Below are 20,606 nucleotides of genomic sequence, written 5' to 3' on the forward strand. Positions count from 1 at the left end.
TAACATTGAGAGCATAAAACCAGTTCACATTTTTTATTTTACTCAGAAATACTGCCACAACATACAATATATCCTGAATTTCATGACGCTAAAGGAAGATTTGTGCGTCTATATCTTCCTAGTTGTGCTGCACATGTGATGCAGACTGGACAGAATGTTTCAGTCAGGCCTGCTTAGAGGTTAATTCAGTCCTAGCTTCATTATGGTCTCAGCTACAAAGTACAGCCCCTATATTATTGAACTTTTAAATAACCAATCGGCCCTTGTCTTTTCTAAGTTAACTGGACCATGAATGGTAAATATCCTAATAAATAAACTAACATTTAAGGTGAACATGTTGAACAGCTGAAGTTTACAGTGTTTTCCCTAGAACATTTGAAGATGGCTGATTCTGTTTCTGAACCCCATCCTCCTATGAAAGCCAGAAGATGTAACGGAAAGCTCTGGAAAATTTCTAGTACGAGGAACTTGTGCCGAAGTTTTTTTTTTTTTTTTTAAATCAACCAAACTGCTATAATAAAGCAATGATTAAAGGTTTGATGTAAACTATAATAGACTCAGTGAATCTGAATGTGATGTGCATACAGTATCATCCTCTCTGTGTGACAAGCATTGGTGCAACTGCTCAAAACTTCTGAAACCTTGGAATTTGCCCCAATCTTTCACGCCAAAAAAAGACATCTGCCTGCTGTCTATAGGAAGCCCTGTTGAGTGTGTGTGTGTCCAATGGGTCAGCCCGACAGCAGCTGATAGCACAGCTGTGATGCTTGCAGGGGGGTATGAGGCCTAACAAACAGCCGAGCTATCAGGAAAGCTCTCGCTTTGAGTGACAGGCACTCCTTGTGACTGTGCAGCCCTATAAGGGCACATTAACTTTAGGGCTCTGGTGCCTCACTCGCCACCCCCTTCTCAGCCTTTTCCTGACGCCCCCCGTACTGAAGTGAACGTAGCTTCTGGAAGCTTCTGAATGGGAGCTTCGAGAAGCAACCCCCTTAAGTATAAAAAGACACCGGCATGTCGTGAGGCCTGCATAGAGTCAAAAGAAACTCACTCGAACGCACCTAAGAGAGACTTACTGCCTACAGGAGCAGCTGCGAAGCACACAGTTGGAGCTCTTCAAGAAGAGACGACAAGCTCAGTGATTCCTTGGACAATTTTCGACAAGAAGTGACAGAAGACAAAGACTATATTCAAGGTAAGACAGGACCAACCCCAGATATGTTTTTGCAATTCAAATTAAAATGATACAAAGGAAAGTAATTAAACATAGACAAACTTGGATTTCTTTACATATTTAGGATCATCTATTAGTTGAAAGATAGGATAGCCTCTTTCACTTTAATATCATAGTGAGACGGTAATATGCACAAAGCACATGGCAAGCAGGGTGACCCTGAGGGTGAGAGCAATGGACGATGGGCAGTTCCAATTGGCACAAATAGCAGATGCAGCACTTTGTGCATCTCAGCATACTAACAGAAATATGAAATAAAATTGGATGAACATGAATCAAAACTTTTGTATAATCTATTTTAATCATGAATGCCTAAAGTGTTACAAGGCCAAATTATATTATGCTTATATTATACATGCCTCACCCATAAAAAAAGATAAAAGATTTTACTGCTCTACTTTCTTTCTTGAATTAAAGCTGCTAGTCCTTCCTTTAACAAAAAGGTGTTAAATGACACATGCAGCCGGCACTGGGGGTTGGGAAAGCATCAGAACTCCACCCATTTTCCAAATGCCAAGACTTTGACTGACGGCATGAACATGTGCTCATCTACTATCAGCAGTCCCCTCCCCACTTAAGCCATGAGGATGTCTTAGCAAGGGGAAATAGATTTCAAATATACTGAATGGAAAAAGAACATCACTGATATACAGGAAATATTATTATTTTACAATAGTACAAAAATATATTTTATAATGTACAATATATGGTTTCCTCCAGATGCCTGAGAACGCTGGACACGTTATGGAGGAGGAAGTGGAGACCTTTGCCTTCCAGGCTGAGATTGCTCAGCTTATGTCCCTGATTATCAACACTTTCTACTCAAACAAGGAGATCTTCCTTAGAGAGCTCATCTCCAACTCCTCAGATGTAAGTAAAACTAATATTTTTCACACATTTGTTCCCTTCTTTTGAGACAAAAAATACAAGCAACCCTAACATTTATGCAAACACCATTATTTTAATGCGGTTATCCTTTGTCGGACAGGCTTTGGACAAAATCAGATATGAAAGCTTGACCGACCCCAGCAGACTTGAGTCCTGCAAGGACCTGAAGATTGAAATCTATCCCGACCTGCATGCTCGCACCCTGACCCTGACTGACACGGGTATCGGCATGACCAAGGCCGATCTGATCAACAACCTGGGCACAATCGCCAAGTCCGGCACCAAAGCTTTCATGGAGGCTCTGCAGGCTGGAGCTGATATTTCCATGATCGGTCAGTTTGGTGTCGGTTTCTACTCTGCCTACCTGGTGGCTGAGAAGGTGACAGTTATCACCAAACACAATGATGACGAGCAGTACATTTGGGAGTCTGCAGCTGGAGGCTCCTTCACAGTCAGACCTGACACCGGTATGTTTTATACCCTTTATTCATTTATCACTCTAACCATTGATTTGAACTATGAATATAAACAGATACACTGACTGACGCTACTCTCGTTGCTGATGCACTTTTAGGAGAGCCCATCGGTAGAGGCACGAAAGTGATCCTTCACCTCAAAGAAGATCAGACAGAATACTGTGAGGAGAAGCGGGTTAAGGAGGTTGTGAAGAAGCACTCTCAGTTCATTGGCTATCCTATCACACTCTACGTAAGTATAGCAAAAGTATTTTCCAACATCTTCATAATAACCAAATATTATCTATGGTAATGACACAGTGAAGCAAATACTCATGAGCCGTATCATATATTCAAGGTGGAGAAGACAAGAGAGAAGGAAGTGGACCTTGAAGAAGGAGAAAAGGAAGAGGAAGTTGAGAAGGAGGCCGCTGACAAGGACAAGGACAAGGACAAACCTAAGATCGAGGATGTGGGCTCCGATGAGGATGAAGACACAAAGGATGGCAAGAACAAGAGGAAGAAGAAGGTCAAGGAAAAGTACATTGATGCTCAGGAGCTGAACAAGACCAAGCCTATCTGGACCCGTAACCCAGATGATATCACCAATGAAGAGTATGGAGAGTTCTACAAGAGTCTCACCAACGACTGGGAGGACCACCTTGCAGTCAAAGTAAGCTATATTTACTGGTGATAAACACGGCAGAAGCTGTATTCTCTTTATTATCACCCATACTTTTAGACTAGTGAATGCATACCCACTGTATATCTTCTCCCCACAGCATTTCTCAGTGGAAGGTCAGCTGGAGTTCCGTGCCTTGCTCTTTGTACCAAGAAGAGCTGCATTCGACCTCTTTGAAAATAAGAAAAAGAGAAACAACATCAAGCTTTATGTGCGCAGGGTCTTTATCATGGACAACTGCGAGGAGCTCATCCCTGAATACCTCAGTGAGTACTAACAAACAACAAACTACACTTTGTTCATAAATCAAATAATCAGATCTTACTAATATAGATGTTTTCATTCCTGTTAGATTTCATCAAGGGTGTGGTGGACTCTGAGGATCTGCCCCTGAACATCTCCAGAGAAATGCTGCAGCAGAGCAAGATCCTGAAGGTCATCCGCAAGAACCTGGTCAAGAAGTGCCTGGAACTTTTCACAGAACTGTCTGAGGACAAGGACAACTACAAGAAATGTTATGAGCAGTTTTCAAAGAACATCAAGGTAAGTTTGATGATCTGAACACATTTCTATAACTTTAAGGATCCAGATGAAGTATTTGAATATTGGTTTAATTTCAGCAACACACAGTAACACATTATATTTCATAATTTCAGCTTGGTATCCATGAAGACTCCCAGAACAGGAAGAAGCTGTCTGAGCTGCTGCGCTACTACACCTCAGCCTCTGGAGATGAGATGGTTTCCCTGAAAGAATATGTCTCTCGCATGAAGGACAACCAGAAACACATCTACTACATCACTGGTAAGTTGTTCAAAATGGTTTCCATTTTTTTTGTTTTTCTAACACTGTTTAAGAGTTTCTTTACTTTGATTTATTAAACTAAATATTGATTAAATGGATTCAATTTTACTTTAACAGGTGAGACCAAAGACCAGGTGGCCAACTCTGCCTTTGTGGAGCGCCTTCGCAAAGCCGGCCTGGAGGTCATTTACATGATTGAGCCCATTGATGAGTACTGTGTCCAGCAGCTGAAGGAGTATGATGGCAAGAACCTGGTTTCAGTGACCAAGGAAGGCCTGGAGCTGCCTGAGGATGAGGACGAGAAGAAGAAGCAGGAGGAGCTCAAGAACAAGTTTGAGAACCTTTGCAAGATCATGAAGGACATCCTTGACAAGAAGATTGAGAAGGTAATCTCACTTTCTGGAAATGACAGAATGTTAAAAAGGTTAATGATGTTAATGTTAGTCAGGTCTAATTGACACAGATGATGACAGTGGTGAATGATAGCAATAATACTGAATTTCATTGTTGACAGGTTATAGTTTCCAACTGCTTGGTTATCATATTGTATATAACTGACTGCCAGAAAACCATATTAATTCTTGCTTCCCTCTTCAGGTTACTGTCTCCAACCGTTTAGTCTCTTCCCCTTGCTGCATCGTTACCAGCACCTACGGCTGGACGGCCAACATGGAGAGGATCATGAAGTCTCAGGCCCTGAGAGACAACTCCACCATGGGCTACATGACAGCCAAAAAGCACCTTGAGATCAACCCCATGCATCCCATCGTGGAGACCTTGAGAGAGAAGGCAGAGGCTGACAAGAACGATAAGGCTGTGAAGGACCTGGTCATTCTCCTGTTCGAGACTGCCCTGCTCTCCTCAGGATTCACACTGGAGGACCCACAAACACACGCCAACCGCATCTACAGAATGATCAAGCTCGGTCTTGGTATGTTTTATCCTCCATGCCATGCCATACCACACCACCCCAAACATTACGTGAACTAGAGCTGATATAACACATTAATAAGGGACTTTGATTAGTAATGAATGCATTTTCGTTCACAGGAATTGATGATGACGATTCTGCAGTTGAGGACCTTATTCAGCCTGCTGATGAGGATATGCCAGTCCTGGAAGGAGATGACGACACATCAAGAATGGAGGAAGTCGACTAAAATGCTTACTAGACTTTTTCCATCTTTCTTAATGTTTATTTTTTTAAAGTTATGTTGTTTCAACAGACATTTTACTCAACAAAACCTCTGTCCTTAAACAGTATTAGCTAGGTGATATAAGTTAATGGAAGGTGATAGTATGTCTACCATGTATCAGCTGCTCATAGAAACTACTGACAACCATTAAGAGTAATATAAAGTCAACAGGGATTTGACTTATAGTGTCTCTTTTTTTCTAAAGATTAATTTTTTTTTATGGAAATGACTCAAATTTGTAATAAAATATGTTTAGAAATAAGACCTGCAGTCTTTCTTACATCTATTATGCTGAATTTGATCACATTTCTTGGTCTCCGCAATAAATGAATGGCTAAAAGTTTATTCCTGGGATGGGAGCATAATACAGGTGTAGTACTTAACATTTATTAACTACATCTTTTGGTTTAATTCATTGTTCTGGAATTTTCAGCGAACACGGCATGGTTCATTCTAGTTTCTATTCCCACGTGCCTCTCCTGCTTAATCGCGCCTACTGCCATGTAAGGAAGGAGAGGCGTGTACACACAGTATGATTGACAGTCCGCCGGGCCTATCGGCGGCCACCACTTAGAAAGTACAGCGCGGAGGATTCCAGACGGTTCTGGAAGCTCGGGTCAGGATTTCTCGAACACTCGTTAAGGGTACAAAATCTGCACAGCCACTGAGTCTCGAGTTGAATCGTTACCAGTCCGGAGTATCTGCACCTCGGAAACGAACTGCCCATATTTCGCTGTGGACTTTTCGATTTTCTGAAGACCAAGGTAAATTAATAAGATTATTTATAGTATTTCAATAAAGATGTCAGTTGGAATTTTTCATATTACACAGTTTGACAATCATGGTAAATGTAAAGCAAATGATAATTGTTATATAGCTTAGCCCGTTTTTGTCTTGGGTGATATTTTAAGAAGACGATAATGATAAAATATTCTGACATTTCTGTACAGACATGGTAATGCCTTAAGTGTAGCCGGCATAATACCTACTTAATATACATGGTGTACTATGCATTGGATACGTGTGTGGCTTTCAGCTTTATAACACTGATGAGAGTTGGATTTGCTTCTTGCTTAAGACCTTTATTTGCACACTTAGGAACTTTTTGCAATTTTTTTTTTAAGTATCCCTTCAATGTTACCTTTGCATCCGATCATACCTGAGCCACATGGCACGATGCGTTCGTGTTGCACTTGTCAGGAGGGAATTATGTTAAGCGGTCGCACAACTTAACGAACCATAATCAGATTTCCTCAGCAGACAGATACCCCCTCGTCAGATTTCCATCCATCCTCTCCCGTCCCAACGATTCATTGAGGTACACTGGCCGCTCACACAACCTCCTTAGACGTTAGAGAGGAGGAGCTTTCGATTTCTATGGAAACTGCTAGAGAGTTCCGTTCCCTCTTGGTACCTTCTAGAAACGTGCATTACATCCGGGATACCGGCAGGTGGAGTCATTCCTGCTGATACTCATATGCAATTCAATCCACGTGTTTCTCTCAGATCAACCAATTATGACAGGATCATGTAACTGAAGGGGAATTAAGCATTGGTAGGAAAAGTAGTTTTGTATCTCATCAATAAAATAATTGTGCACTTTTTCTTTTATTATCTATGGTTCACTGGAAATGCTGACTTGTTTGAAAGCAGACGCCGGTGGATTTAGTCTCAAAGGTGGATTATAGAGAGGTGGAGCAGTGAGCAGGGCTGGAGAGTCTGTCACACCAATTGACTCAACAAGCATTACATGCCTGTGTAATTAAATATTCAGTATTTTGACACACGTACATATGCTACAAGATTTTGTGCAGGTGTTGATTTCATTATATCAATGGTTTGACTTTAGCACATGACACATTATTGCAGGTGTGCTACTGTAGTGCATTATTCTGCTCTAACTGATCTTCAGATTAAAGGAGAATAGATAAACTATACGGTCAAAAATAACTGTTGAAAAAGAGTGCATCGTTTTTTTTTGTGGCCATGATAGATCACTTGTCAAAATTATGTAATCCATCCTTCTTCTAAAAACTGGTATTTGTGTCTCTCATCTAAATAGATGCCTGAATCACACGACCAACCAATGGAGGAGGAGGCTGAGACCTTTGCATTCCAGGCTGAGATTGCTCAGCTGATGTCCCTGATCATCAACACTTTCTATTCCAACAAAGAGATCTTCCTTAGGGAGCTTATCTCCAACTCCTCAGATGTAAGTACCCCATAGGGTCAGTCACATAAGCTGTTTCTGTTATCTGATGTGTTGAAGATGTTTGACTTTGTTTTATGGTTATAGTTTTATGATGTGGCTTTAACACATGCTCTTAATACAGATGCTGGAAATGCTGAATAATTTAAAAGGCAATCATGCCAGTTTCTTAATGGATTTTTTTTTATCCCCTCAGGCCCTTGACAAAATCCGCTATGAGAGTCTCACTGATCCCTCCAAGCTTGACAGTGGCAAAGACCTCAAAATTGAAATCACTCCCAACAAAGAGGAGCGCACCCTGACCCTAATTGACACGGGTATCGGCATGACCAAGGCTGATCTGATCAACAACCTGGGCACAATCGCCAAGTCTGGCACTAAAGCTTTCATGGAAGCTCTGCAGGCTGGAGCTGATATTTCCATGATCGGTCAGTTTGGTGTGGGTTTCTACTCTGCCTACCTGGTGGCTGAGAAGGTGACAGTTATCACCAAACACAATGATGACGAGCAGTATGCCTGGGAATCCTCTGCTGGAGGCTCCTTCACAGTTAAAGTAGACAACTGTAAGTACACAGTGATTAAATGACCTAGTGGTTACTCAGTGGTTATTTAACACACTGTAGTTACAGTTGTAACATTCACTGACCCCTATTTTCCCTGTACAGCTGAACCAATGGGCCGTGGAACTAAGGTGGTCCTGCACCTGAAAGAAGACCAGACAGAATACCTGGAGGAGCGAAGGGTCAAAGAGATTGTGAAGAAGCATTCACAGTTCATTGGCTACCCCATCACACTCTTTGTAAGCACCTGATAAATTTCTATCTAAAGATGGATGTTTCCAGGAAAAGATTAGCCTGTGGCTAAATGTAAATTTATTTTTCCCTACAGGTGGAGAAGGAGCGGGATAAGGAGGTGAGCGACGACGAGGCAGAGGAGGAGGAGAAAGAGAAGGACAAGGACGAAGATGAGAAGGACGAGGACAAACCCGAGATTGAGGACGTCGGGTCAGATGAGGAGCATGACCATGACAAGTGTTCAGACAAAAAGAAGAAGAAGAAGAAGATCAAGGAGAAGTACATTGATCAGGAAGAGCTGAATAAGACCAAACCCTTGTGGACCCGTAACCCAGACGATATCACAAATGAGGAGTACGGAGAGTTCTATAAGAGCCTCACCAATGACTGGGAGGACCACCTGGCTGTTAAGGTTAGTCTCTAAATGCTTTGTTATCATGGAAACGCATACCTCATTTTTGAATGAATTCTTGTAATGTAGTCAAATAATAAATACTTGAACTTTTTTTTTTCCACAGCACTTCTCAGTAGAGGGTCAGCTGGAATTCCGCGCCTTGCTCTTCGTGCCTCGTCGTGCTCCCTTTGACCTCTTTGAGAACAAGAAGAAGAAGAACAACATCAAGCTATATGTGCGCAGGGTCTTTATCATGGACAACTGCGATGAGCTCATCCCTGAGTATCTCAGTGAGTACTAATCCAAACTTGGATTTACCAGCTTATACATTTTGTTCATAAATCAAATAATCATCTTATATAGTTACATCGTCTTAGTGATATAGATATATTTTGACCAAGTTGTCTTTTTGATTCCTATCAGATTTCATCAAGGGTGTAGTGGACTCTGAGGATCTGCCCCTGAACATCTCCAGAGAAATGCTGCAGCAGAGCAAGATCCTGAAGGTCATCCGCAAGAACCTGGTCAAGAAGTGCCTGGAACTTTTCACAGAGCTGTCTGAGGACAAGGACAACTACAAGAAATATTATGAGCAGTTTTCAAAGAACATCAAGGTCAGTGGGCACAACCTTGCATCATCTCAGCTGCAAGTTTTCATTCGTCTCATTAAAACATTTGACGTTTGTGCAAACCAAAGATAACTTGAATTACACGAAGATGGGTCTCACCAATTAACATGCAAAGCTTAACAGAAACCACTGAATTGTAGGTAATGATTACATTTGTTACTTTGACCTTTTACTTAGCAGCCATCTGCCTGATCCTGTGACCATATTGCCTTTATGAAAAGCAGCTTTAAGCCTTATGTAGAGCTCCTTACTGCCATTTTTGTTTTAATGAGTTAATGACACCTAGCAGGGCCAGTGTCAGTGTTTCTATATATGTTTGCCTACTGAACAATCTGATATAGACAATCACAAGGAAATGCTAAATTTAATGTAATTTGAACTGATATTTACTTTGCAACCACATGTAACTCACAGCTTATACTGTATGTTGTCTTTGCAGCTTGGTATCCATGAAGACTCCCAGAACAGGAAGAAGCTGTCTGAGCTGCTGCGCTACTACACTTCAGCCTCTGGGGATGAGATGGTTTCCCTGAAAGACTATGTCACACGCATGAAGGACAACCAGAAACACATCTACTACATCACTGGTAAGTTGTCATCATATCGTTTTTCTAACACTGCTAAATAATTTCTTTAAACTGATTTAATAAGCAACATACATATTGATTAAATGAATTAAATTTTACTTTAACAGGTGAGACCAAAGACCAGGTGGCCAACTCTGCCTTTGTGGAGCGCCTTCGCAAAGCCGGCCTGGAGGTCATTTACATGATTGAGCCCATTGATGAGTACTGTGTCCAGCAGCTGAAGGAGTTCGAGGGCAAGAACCTGGTTTCAGTGACCAAGGAAGGCCTGGAGCTGCCTGAGGATGAGGACGAGAAGAAGAAGCAGGAGGAGAAGAAGGCTCAGTTTGAGAACCTTTGCAAGATCATGAAGGACATTTTGGAAAAGAAGGTGGAGAAGGTGAGGAGAGCAAATATTAAAACACCTCACAAGATGTTGTTGACCTATTGTATGCAACTGACTGTCAGAAAACAGTATTAATTCTGGCTTCCCTCTTCAGGTTACGGTCTCCAACCGTTTAGTCTCTTCTCCTTGCTGCATCGTTACCAGCACCTACGGCTGGACGGCCAACATGGAGAGGATCATGAAGGCCCAGGCCCTGAGAGACAACTCCACCATGGGCTACATGGCTGCTAAAAAACACCTTGAGATCAATCCTGACCACCCCATCGTGGAGACACTGAGGCAGAAGGCAGAGGCTGACAAGAACGACAAGTCTGTGAAGGACCTGGTCATTCTCCTCTTTGAGACGGCCTTGCTCTCCTCAGGATTCACACTGGATGACCCTCAGACCCACTCCAATCGCATCTACAGGATGATCAAACTGGGTCTTGGTGAGTATTTGAATTTATTCACAGAATATGAAGGTTTATTTATTTTTTGAAACTCTTGCTGGGACATCTTTATTGGGCTCCAATAGTAAACCGACTTGCCTGACTTCACTGACTCACAAACTGCTTTGTTGCTCTAGGTATTGATGAAGATGATCCAACATCAGACGATGTGACCCCTGCTCCCACTGAGGACATGCCACCTCTCGAAGGAGAGGACGATGACACATCCAGAATGGAAGAGGTGGATTAAACCTCTGTCATTCTCCTGCTACTGTTCAGAAGTAGTGTTATATACAGTTTAAATTTATATGTTGTAAATGAACAGAAATGAGCATGAAAATGTTCCCCCACAGAACACCTTTTTGACCAAGCTGAGTTTATTTCCATTTGCATCGGCCATATGCAGTTCAGACCCATTCCTTCTAGAAATTTATTTTTCAAGTCACTTTTTGTATCTTGAGTTGAATGATCCATTTGTTTTTGTATTTATTGACATTCCAGAGTTGGTGTGTTTTACTGTAAATATGTCAAAACTGAAACACGTTGAAACGGTAAAATAAAGAGTTTACGATGTTAATAAGTCATGTGGTCTTTTTTTTTCTTTATGATTGAAGGTATTGTTTGTAGTTATTAATCAACATGCAGCATCTCCAGTAGGTTTACAACGATTGAGTTATGCGTTTTTAATTCATGAGCACTGATTTGTAGTTGCCACATTTCAGAGATAAAGAGGAGGAAGTGAGGCTGCAACTGACTATAATATAATGACTAAATTTGTTCTTAAACTAAGTTAGGGAGAAAATGAAACTAGCATAGTATATAAACATGATAATTAATGTATGAAGTAGGCAAAAGACATTTAGTAAAAAGGCGAATGTAAAAACTGAGAGACACTCCTGAAAAGGGGGAAATAGTTCTTTCAAGGATCGTTCCTCAAAGTCAGACACGAGACAATTATAATAGTAGTGAGAGTGGTCCTATACAAGGGATGTGGTTATAAATTGGCCAAAATAATAAAATAATATTAGATTGTATTTCATAAAATATGAAATAAAAAAGTAATAATTATTGGGTTTTATTTAGGGGTTAAATTACAAATGATTAATAAAATTCAGTGAGCTCCTACATCGTAGGAGTCTTTAATTTCCAGTAGATGGCAGCAATGCAACACAGCAACAAGGATGCTGCGTTCAGAGAAGGTTCTGGGTTCCACCCTAGTATATACAGGTCCTTCTCAAAAAATTAGCATATTGTGATAAAGTTCATTCTTTTCCATAATGTAATGATAAAAATTAAACTTTCATATATTTTAGATTCATTGCACACCAACTGAAATATTTCAGGTCTTTTATTGTTTTAATACTGATGATTTTGGCATACAGCTCATGAAAACCAAAAATCCCTATCTCAAAAAATTAGCATATTTCATCCTACCAATAAAAGAAAAGTGTTTTTAATACAAAAAAAGTCAACCTTCAAATAATTATGTTCAGTTATGCACTCAATACTTGGTCGGGAATCCTTTTGCAGAAATGACTGCTTCAATGCGGCGTGGCATGGAGGCAATCAGCCTGTGGCACTGCTGAGGTCTTATGGAGGCCCAGGATGCTTCGATAGCGGCCTTAAGCTCATCCAGAGTGTTGGGTCTTGCGTCTCTCAACTTTCTCTTCACAATATCCCACAGATTCTCTATGGGGTTCAGGTCAGGAGAGTTGGCAGGCCAATTGAGCACAGTAATACCATGGTCAGTAAACCATTTACCAGTGGTTTTGGCACTGTGAGCAGGTGCCAGGTCGTGCTGAAAAATGAAATCTTCATCTCCATAAAGCTTTTCAGCAGATGGAAGCATGAAGTGCTCCAAAATCTCCTGATAGCTAGCTGCATTGACCCTGCCCTTGATAAAACACAGTGGACCAACACCAGCAGCTGACATGGCACCCCAGACCATCACTGACTGTGGGTACTTGACACTGGACTTCAGGCATTTTGGCATTTCCTTCTCCCCAGTCTTCCTCCAGACTCTGGCACCTTGATTTCCGAATGACATGCAAAATGGATACACCATGTGGACCACTGAGCAACAGTCCAGTGCTGCTTCTCTGTAGCCCAGGTCAGGCGCTTCTGCCGCTGTTTCTGGTTCAAAAGTGGCTTGACCTGGGGAATGCGGCACCTGTAGCCCATTTCCTGCACACGCCTGTGCACGGTGGCTCTGGATGTTTCTACTCCAGACTCAGTCCACTGCTTCCGCAGGTCCCCCAAGGTCTGGAATCGGCCCTTCTCCACAATCTTCCTCAGGGTCCGGTCACCTCTTCTCGTCGTGCAGCGTTTTCTGCCACACTTTTTCCTTCCCACAGACTTCCCACTGAGGTGCCTTGATACGGCACTCTGGGAACAGCCTATTCGTTCAGAAATTTCTTTCTGTGTCTTACCCTCTTGCTTGAGGGTGTCAATGATGGCCTTCTGGACAGCAGTCAGGTCGGCAGTCTTACCCATGATTGCGGTTTTGAGTAATGAACCAGGCTGGGAGTTTTTAAAAGCCTCAGGAATCTTTTGGAGGTGTTTCGAGTTAATTCGTTGATTCAGATGATTAGGTTGATAGCTCGTTTAGAGAACCTTTTCATGATATGCTAATTTTTTGAGATAGGAATTTTGGGTTTTCATGAGCTGTATGCCAAAATCATCAGTATTAAAACAATAAAAGACCTGAAATATTTCAGTTGGTGTGCAATGAATCTAAAATATATGAAAGTTTAATTTTTATCATTACATTATGGAAAAGAATGAACTTTATCACAATATGCTAATTTTTTGAGAAGGACCTGTACAGTCAATGGTTCCACCAAGCTCTTCAGATATTCTAGAAAACTGTGGAAATGGGTGTTAACCAGCTACAGGAAAAAGACTAGACGACTGTAACTATAGGCACAGTAAGATTTGAATTGAATTGCATAAATCTACAATAAAATCTGCAATATATATACATATATACAGAAATGGCATACAAAAACAATTGTTTTACAATTACTATTTTAATGTACGATGTTTGTGTGTTTTTCCTTAAATAATTTCGTAATGTAATTTTTAAAGAACGTTTAAAACAATTGTATATAATAGTTTTTAACAAAAAAATAAATAGTTAACGGATGAATTAATGTCTGGATTACTCAACAAATTGTTTGATGTATTAAAAATAGGACTGTCCATACTGAAATTGCTTGTGAGTCCAACACACCTAAGAAATGTTAGGGCCTAGATCTATGATTTGTTTTAAGCAGAGGTTACAGTATTAACAGGTATAAGAGTGAGGATAAAAGTATGTTGGATTCGTAACATAAAATATAGTTAGTCCAGCATGTTTCAGATCTGCTACACGCTGTGTTGTAATAGCTTCCCAGTCACCAGCAGGGGGCTCTTACTGCCTTGACAGATTAGCCCAGCGTGTCAACGTGAGACGCTGGAGTCAGCTGACAGACAGCAGCCAATCACAGGGCGAGGAGAGGCTGAACCGCCTTGCAGAGTGGTGCCCTGAGAGTTGTCAAGGTTTTGGTTGTGGAGTATCCGAGAGGGGAGCAAGGGCGGCTACGGTAGTACAATGCCGAATAAAACGAAAAAGGATAAGGTGAGTTTGAGAATTTCCAAAAGGCAGTGTGGCCAGTCAGTAAACTTTGCATGACTCGTATTTCGCTGTATTTATTGATTAACCGGGCGTATAACAAGACATTTAGCAACCAGCGCGGTGTCCCATCATATTAGCCAGCCAGCAATCATTACCAGCTAGCCGCTACGCTGACAGATTGTTAGCACATGCCTTATTAGAATACAGCACCGTTATTTTCAATTGAAGTATTTTACTTTGCATATGCTTTCCAAGGCAGCATGTGTTTGTTATTTAGGTGTAAATTTAAAGACTTTTAAAAGATGAAATCCGGGGTCGTGTGAATGATATTGACAGTCAAGTAACGTTAGCTGGCTCACAGCAGACTTCACCAGTGTGTTCAAACAAGAGTGCGAGACAGGGTGGGCAGGCATGCTATATTTAGCTTGGATTTGTGCAGGGCGGCATTCACCGATTGACTGATTTGATTGTCAGCCTGTTTATGCGCTAATCTCAAGCACGTCAATAAACCCTTCTCTTGCAGGAGACTCCCAAGTCTGGAAAAGTGGGAAAGAGTGGAGGACAGGAGAATTCAGAGCATGAGGTAGGCTAACCAGGACACCTCCCTTAACGCTTGTGGAAGTTCAAATGCCACTGACATTGCTTTGTCTGTGTGAAGGAGGATCTGCAACATGAAGAAGGAATATACACAGGAAGCTCCTCTGTTGAGATAACCCTCATATCAGTAACTGCTCAGCATGGTGGAAATTTAAGATGAAAACGATGATAGGATTTTAACAGATTCAGTCTTATTTGTATTATTTGCGCCACAATTTTTTGTAGTTAATGCTGTCACTGTGATACCTACAGTACCTGTTCAAAATATTTGTATCCACCACAATAAATCCACAGTCTATAATGTTGTGTAACCGTAGCGAAGGTGTTGACATGTCACAGTAAAGTAGGTACTCAAATGAAGGACAGGATGTTGGTAATAACAAACGGTAAAAGACTTGATTTTAGGTTTGACCGTTCTTCAAACATTTTAGTGACATTTCTTTAAAACTAAGTTATGTTGTGTAACAGGACAAGCATGATTTTTGGACAGTTCCCACCCTATGTGATATGAACTTTGCTCACAAATTAATGCTGAATGTGAGTCGGATTCAGACCGTGCTGAGATGTGTCGGTATACCTTACCCATAAGGTCTTGTAGCTGCCTTATTCTCGTCTTGTCGGAGATGAATTGCAGACGTCTGGTTCTCTTGTTTGTTTGGTTAAAGAGGCAGTGGTCAATGCCAAAACTTTAAATGGCAATTTCACAAACTCGAGTGACGCGTCCTTTGACACACATTGGGTTGTATTTGCATCATGACCCGTGCTGCTGTTGATAATCTGGTGTTAACTTGTGGATGACATCGGTTTAGGGCACTAGCCAGTGAGCTAAGTTCATCAATATTTCACCCGTTTGGATTGTTCACTTGGCGTACTGTGCTTTAAATACAACAATCCTTTATTGAAAACATGACATTTGTTATACTCTTACATCCTTTATAATAGACCTTCCATGTATGATATAGCAATGTTGCCATATGCAGGTAAATTCTTCATATTAAGTACAATTTAAGGTAGTATAACATTGCTATGTAGAAAACACTCATAATCCAATGTCCCCATTCATTTAAGATAGGATATGTAATATTGATTATGACATGGTGTAAATCATTTTGTCACATTATAGCACTGCATGGTCATATACTGTTTTTGATATATGAGGGACCAAGTTCAAGTATGTTTTGAACAGTGTTCTCCGTGTGATAGTCCTTTATTCCGAGATAAAACGTAGATTAGGCAGATTCAGGAACATCAGGAGTAAGACAAACTCCTTCCATAACGTTCACAATTACCACATCTATAAAGCAATGACCCACACTTGAAAGAGAAGACTTCTTTTTCAACAGAAAGGCAAACATCTTAATACACTGATTGTACTCATTTCAGGACTGGTGTGACATCTGACAGATGTTTGTGCCGCTTAAAAACAAAAAAACAAAAAAAAAGGTAGTCCTCCTGTTTGCTAGAGTAGAATATTCATATTGTAAAGGCTGCTCACCACCTGTTTGTGTTTCATTGGCTGCTGTTATCCACAGTCCAGTTTACGGCCTTACAGTCAGCTGTAAGGAGTTATTTACCTTCTAGTTTAGAAGCTAGACAAGATAAAAATGCACCTAAATGTTTTATACTCTTAAAGCTAAATGGTTAGGTTGAATTTAGATGTTTCTGTCTTGTTGACTCAAAATAAATGGTTTCCTCAAGCTGGTGGTTTCAGCCTCTTGCGGGTGATAATCCTGCATGTTGTGTGTCTATAGCAACGTGGCAGATCTACTAATGCACCAACCTTGTTTAAAATTAAAATCGTTGGGCTGCAAGCTGACCCCACCCTTCCTTTAGTTTCATATCCTCAGCTAACCAAAAGTGCTTTACAGTAAAAGTCATGTATATAATATATACAGGAAGGCTTCTTAGCTGGGTTGGCAACAAATCTGAAAAGCTGTGTTATAAATAATGACGTTGGAAAATCATAATAATAGGTTTCTGATATTGGCTTAATAAACATATAAATACAAGATCTAACTCAAATATTTTCAGTGCATTAATTCGTAGTCTAATAATCTAAAAACTGAAGCTACCTCATCTTTGTTTTCTACTTTACCAGTCAGCTTTCTAGTGGCACAGCCTAAGCTCCTGTCTTGTGTGTCTGCGCAGACTGGGGCCAACTTTAGCTGGGTCTTAAATGAATTTGATAAATCCCCCGTGACTCAGACTGACACAGCTCCACAGCTGCATGTAGTGAAGTAAGCAGCTCTGTGCCATCAGGTGTGTGTTGATGAATGGATGCCAGTAGGCATTTGGGACCAGCTGTGAGGAACTTGTTACATTCAGGTGATCCCACATTGGGATTAGATCCAACACTGAAAAATCTCCTGTTTTTTTATTTTTTATGTTGGAGACACAGCTGGCTGGTTTAATGAATTGATAGGTTTGTTGCCCCCGTGTGAACTTAATGACTTTGCCGACATATACACTATTGGAAACCCTGTACATTAGGTTAACTGTGGCTGTGACCTTAGTTGCATAATGCCTCATCCTGTTGCGTGAATGGTGACATATTGAATATAATTAAACATATCCATCTGGCGCATGGCAGTCAAAATGCTTGGCTAGTGGCAACTTGCACAAAATATTTATAGAATTCTTCAGGAGGTGCTTTTGCACCGTCCTTCACACTCTGTGCCCCTCAGTTTACCACGTCTTACCTCAGTGTGACTAACGTGGGGTTTTCTCTTGTTTCAGCAGGGCTCTAACAGGAAGGCTAGCAATAGTGTTCCTCCAACCACTCAGCTGCTAAAGGGGAAGCAGACAGGTTCCCAGACACCTGTCAAAAAGGACAAGAGGCAGAGTTCCTCTCGCTTCAGCTTGAGCAACAACAGAGAGCTGCAGAAACTGCCTGCTTTTAAAGGTATTTACCTGTACAACTACCTGGAATCCTTTTACCCAATCACAAAATGAATTAACCACTCTGCGCATAGTATTTTGTCTTAGCTAATGTTTCCATATTGGAAAGGCTTGGTTAAAGAATTGTGGACAAACAGCCTTGTATAATGTATTAAAATGTTGCGTGAATTCATGACTCATATCAACTCAGAGTTGGGAAGGAGTTTCCCTTGAGTCAAGTGGGAAAAAATACACAGCTTCCTGTTTGTGTTTAATATGCAAGAAATCCAGACCTCACAAACACACACACCGACAAGCACATACTGAGTCATTTACTCCCGCTTTCCATGCTGCAATCTCCATGAACATCCCTTGCTGCGTTACCCTCATTTTAATACCAAGCTGAGCACAACATTACGCAACACGTGGAACCAAACAGAGGACATACATGGCATGGATTTTGCGCTGGATTTAACCCAAGCGTCTATATTTAGTAGTAATCCAGAGATAAAGCTTTAATTCCAAGGTCCTTGTGTTTCAGTATGTTGCTACTGACCAGATAAGAAATGTCCGGCATCTATACTACTGTTCCTCCACCTTTCTTTCCGCCAGAACTTTACACATGCATATCGATCTTAACTTTAATGTGCCTGCTTAACACCAGATGGAAAAGAAAGGAGTGGACACTGCTGTTAGGCCTCTGGGCGTATTGTCTGTGAATGTTTCTGTGTATGCACGCATGCATGAGCTCTGTCCCCTGCCTTATTTCAGTAGTTCAAATGTGATGATCTAACTTGATGTACTGAAAGCAATATTGGCGTTGTTGGCTGTTTACATTTATATATATATATTAAAAAAAAAACTTTACTGCTGACAGTGGCAGTAAGACTGACGTAAGAGTTATTTACAGTGTGGTATGATTACTTGCTCAAAATATTAAGTTTGAACAGCATGGTCAAACTTGGAAAGTAAGAAAAGAATCCACACGGGAGGTCTCCTCAGAAAAGAAGTTGAGCCTTTTAGTTGAGCATTCATTTTAATAAGCAGACCAGAACATTGGACATTGGAGATGTGCCCTGCAGCTTAAAAGGGTGAAGGCAGAATTATGCTTCTCTCAAAGACACATTTCCTGGATTGGTAAATTATTTACATGCTCTTGCTACAGCAGTGACTAGTTTATGGGACTAGTAGAAGATGAATTGTGGTGAATGTTATCTCAGTGATTCATAAGGTGACAACTGTAGTTACCCGAAGTCATTTTTAGTGTTAAATTGAGGTCTATCAATGATTTCATTTTTCAGAAACTGATGCCTTTGTTTCACTTCGTTTCTCTTTAAGTTTGCATATCTGACTCGCAGGGAGCACTTCGCAGCTCAGCACTAAAACATAGGCAGCATTCTTCTTTGGGGAGAATTTACAAAAAGTATTTCTATCTTTGGAAAAGTGGAACAAAGTTAAATGTCTATCAGTGTCTTAAAATATTTGCGGTTGTTTCTATTGTGCACCATTTCTTCTCCATTCTATTTTTAATTTTCAAGATAAGAATTAATGGTTACATGAAAGAGCCAATGCTGTCATAAACAATACTTGTATCTTTATCATGGTTAGCCATTACCCTTGGACTATGTCAAGAAACCAATGAGCATAACTTAATTTCTGATAAAACTTCCTCACTTCCCACACCTCAGTGAGAGCTTTGATAACATTCTGCAAAATATTATCCCACAGTGGCCTAGTAGATGTTATCACTTAGTCCTGTCCAAACAGGCTCCTCGCTTGGTGTGTTTTCATTCCAGGCATGTTCACCACCTCCTGATGGAAACACATGTCCGTGAGCCTGTCCTGCAGAGCCACAAAGTTGGTGCAAGACTTAAAACCCTAACCAGAACCAGGCCCTTTCCCATGAACTCTCCCCAAATTCACGTGTACTTTTTGTGACTGCAGAGTTCATTTCAACTCTCCCAGCTTTAGCATTTGGTTGGACAGTGGCTTTTACTGCTTTCTACTGAAGATGTGGTATGGGGTGCAGCTTCTTTTTTAACATAACACAAAAATCATGTCATTTGTGTTCTGACTAAATGCTTGCTAAAGATAAATGCTTTATACACGCTTGTTTATTTGCTGCCTGGTCTCAAGTGTTAATGCCCTTGCCAAAAAGCACAGAACAACAACAGTTGTTGCCTCTGTATGTGTTCCCGTTTGAAGCAGGAGCTGTCCTGCATGCAGCGTCTGTCTCACGGGCTGTGTCTCCACCTACTGGTTAGAGCATCAGAGAGTTGAGTTAATGTTGGCTAACTGGAATGAACATTTTTATTTTTAGGACTAACTGAGTCTTTTACATTATAACAGTTAAAAAAAAAAAACGGCAACACGAGATACGCAGTCAGATAGGATTTTAATTATAATTTTCTTTCTAGAAGTCTACAGAGAGCACAGGCACAGAGTCGTATAGTATGGTTGAGTCTTAATGGACGTTAGTTTAAAGGAATGTAATAAAATCAGCTTCGCAAAGGCAGACTTTCACTGTGGCTCATATCTCACTAACATTCCGGCTTCATCAACTAAGATTAGTATGCCACAAATTCTGGAAAAATCAACAGTTTTCAAACACGGTTGACCATGCCACCTCTTCAAAACCTTCCACTTTGGTCAAAAGTTTTTCTTGCATCTTGGAAGTATTGCAACTAATTTTTACTTCAAAAAAGCTGTTATAAGATGCTAAAGCAATATTCAACAGAAAAAAGGGAGAACCATAGGAAAAACATAAACACCACAGAAATAGTGCCTATGATACATACCGATGACCGAAATGTTGATTCATTTGCAATAACAGT

At 40.7% G+C, this 20,606-nt stretch overlaps 3 protein-coding genes across 4 annotated transcripts in view; all 3 read left to right on the forward strand.

The window, feature by feature from the left end:
* Positions 1–1,937: 1,937 nt before the first annotated feature.
* Positions 1,938–5,534, forward strand: hsp90aa1.1 (heat shock protein 90, alpha (cytosolic), class A member 1, tandem duplicate 1). The gene is made up of 10 exons (XM_084560495.1): positions 1,938–2,104; positions 2,223–2,589; positions 2,697–2,830; positions 2,936–3,250; positions 3,360–3,525; positions 3,612–3,802; positions 3,916–4,063; positions 4,181–4,449; positions 4,661–4,994; positions 5,114–5,534. The coding sequence occupies exons 1-10, from the start codon at positions 1,955–1,957 to the stop codon at positions 5,221–5,223; spliced, it is 2,184 nt and encodes a 727-aa protein (XP_084416621.1). The 5' UTR covers positions 1,938–1,954; the 3' UTR covers positions 5,224–5,534.
* A 263-nt stretch (positions 5,535–5,797) lies between these two features.
* Positions 5,798–11,439, forward strand: LOC311499500 (heat shock protein HSP 90-alpha). The gene is made up of 11 exons (XM_084560494.1): positions 5,798–6,023; positions 7,322–7,471; positions 7,665–8,031; positions 8,134–8,267; positions 8,357–8,674; positions 8,781–8,946; positions 9,080–9,270; positions 9,725–9,872; positions 9,980–10,248; positions 10,349–10,682; positions 10,820–11,439. Exons 2-11 carry the CDS (start codon positions 7,322–7,324, stop codon positions 10,930–10,932), a joined length of 2,190 nt encoding a protein of 729 aa, XP_084416620.1. The 5' UTR covers positions 5,798–6,023; the 3' UTR covers positions 10,933–11,439.
* Positions 11,440–13,957: 2,518 nt separating this feature from the next.
* Positions 13,958–20,606, forward strand: part of ppp2r5cb (protein phosphatase 2, regulatory subunit B', gamma b) — a 29,641-nt gene continuing 22,992 nt past the window's right edge. The window contains exons 1-3 of one of the 2 annotated variants that reach the window (XM_084560187.1): positions 13,958–14,301; positions 14,822–14,881; positions 17,632–17,797. In XM_084560187.1, the coding sequence (XP_084416313.1) occupies positions 14,275–14,301; positions 14,822–14,881; positions 17,632–17,797 (253 nt within the window). In that variant the 5' untranslated portion in view covers positions 13,958–14,274. The remainder of the gene's footprint in view (positions 14,302–14,821; positions 14,882–17,631; positions 17,798–20,606) is intronic. The other variant, XM_084560188.1, reaches the window with a different exon arrangement.

Source organism: Chelon labrosus (genome assembly GCF_963514085.1).
Source record: "Chelon labrosus genome assembly, chromosome: 14".
Lineage (NCBI taxonomy): Eukaryota > Metazoa > Chordata > Actinopteri > Mugiliformes > Mugilidae > Chelon > Chelon labrosus.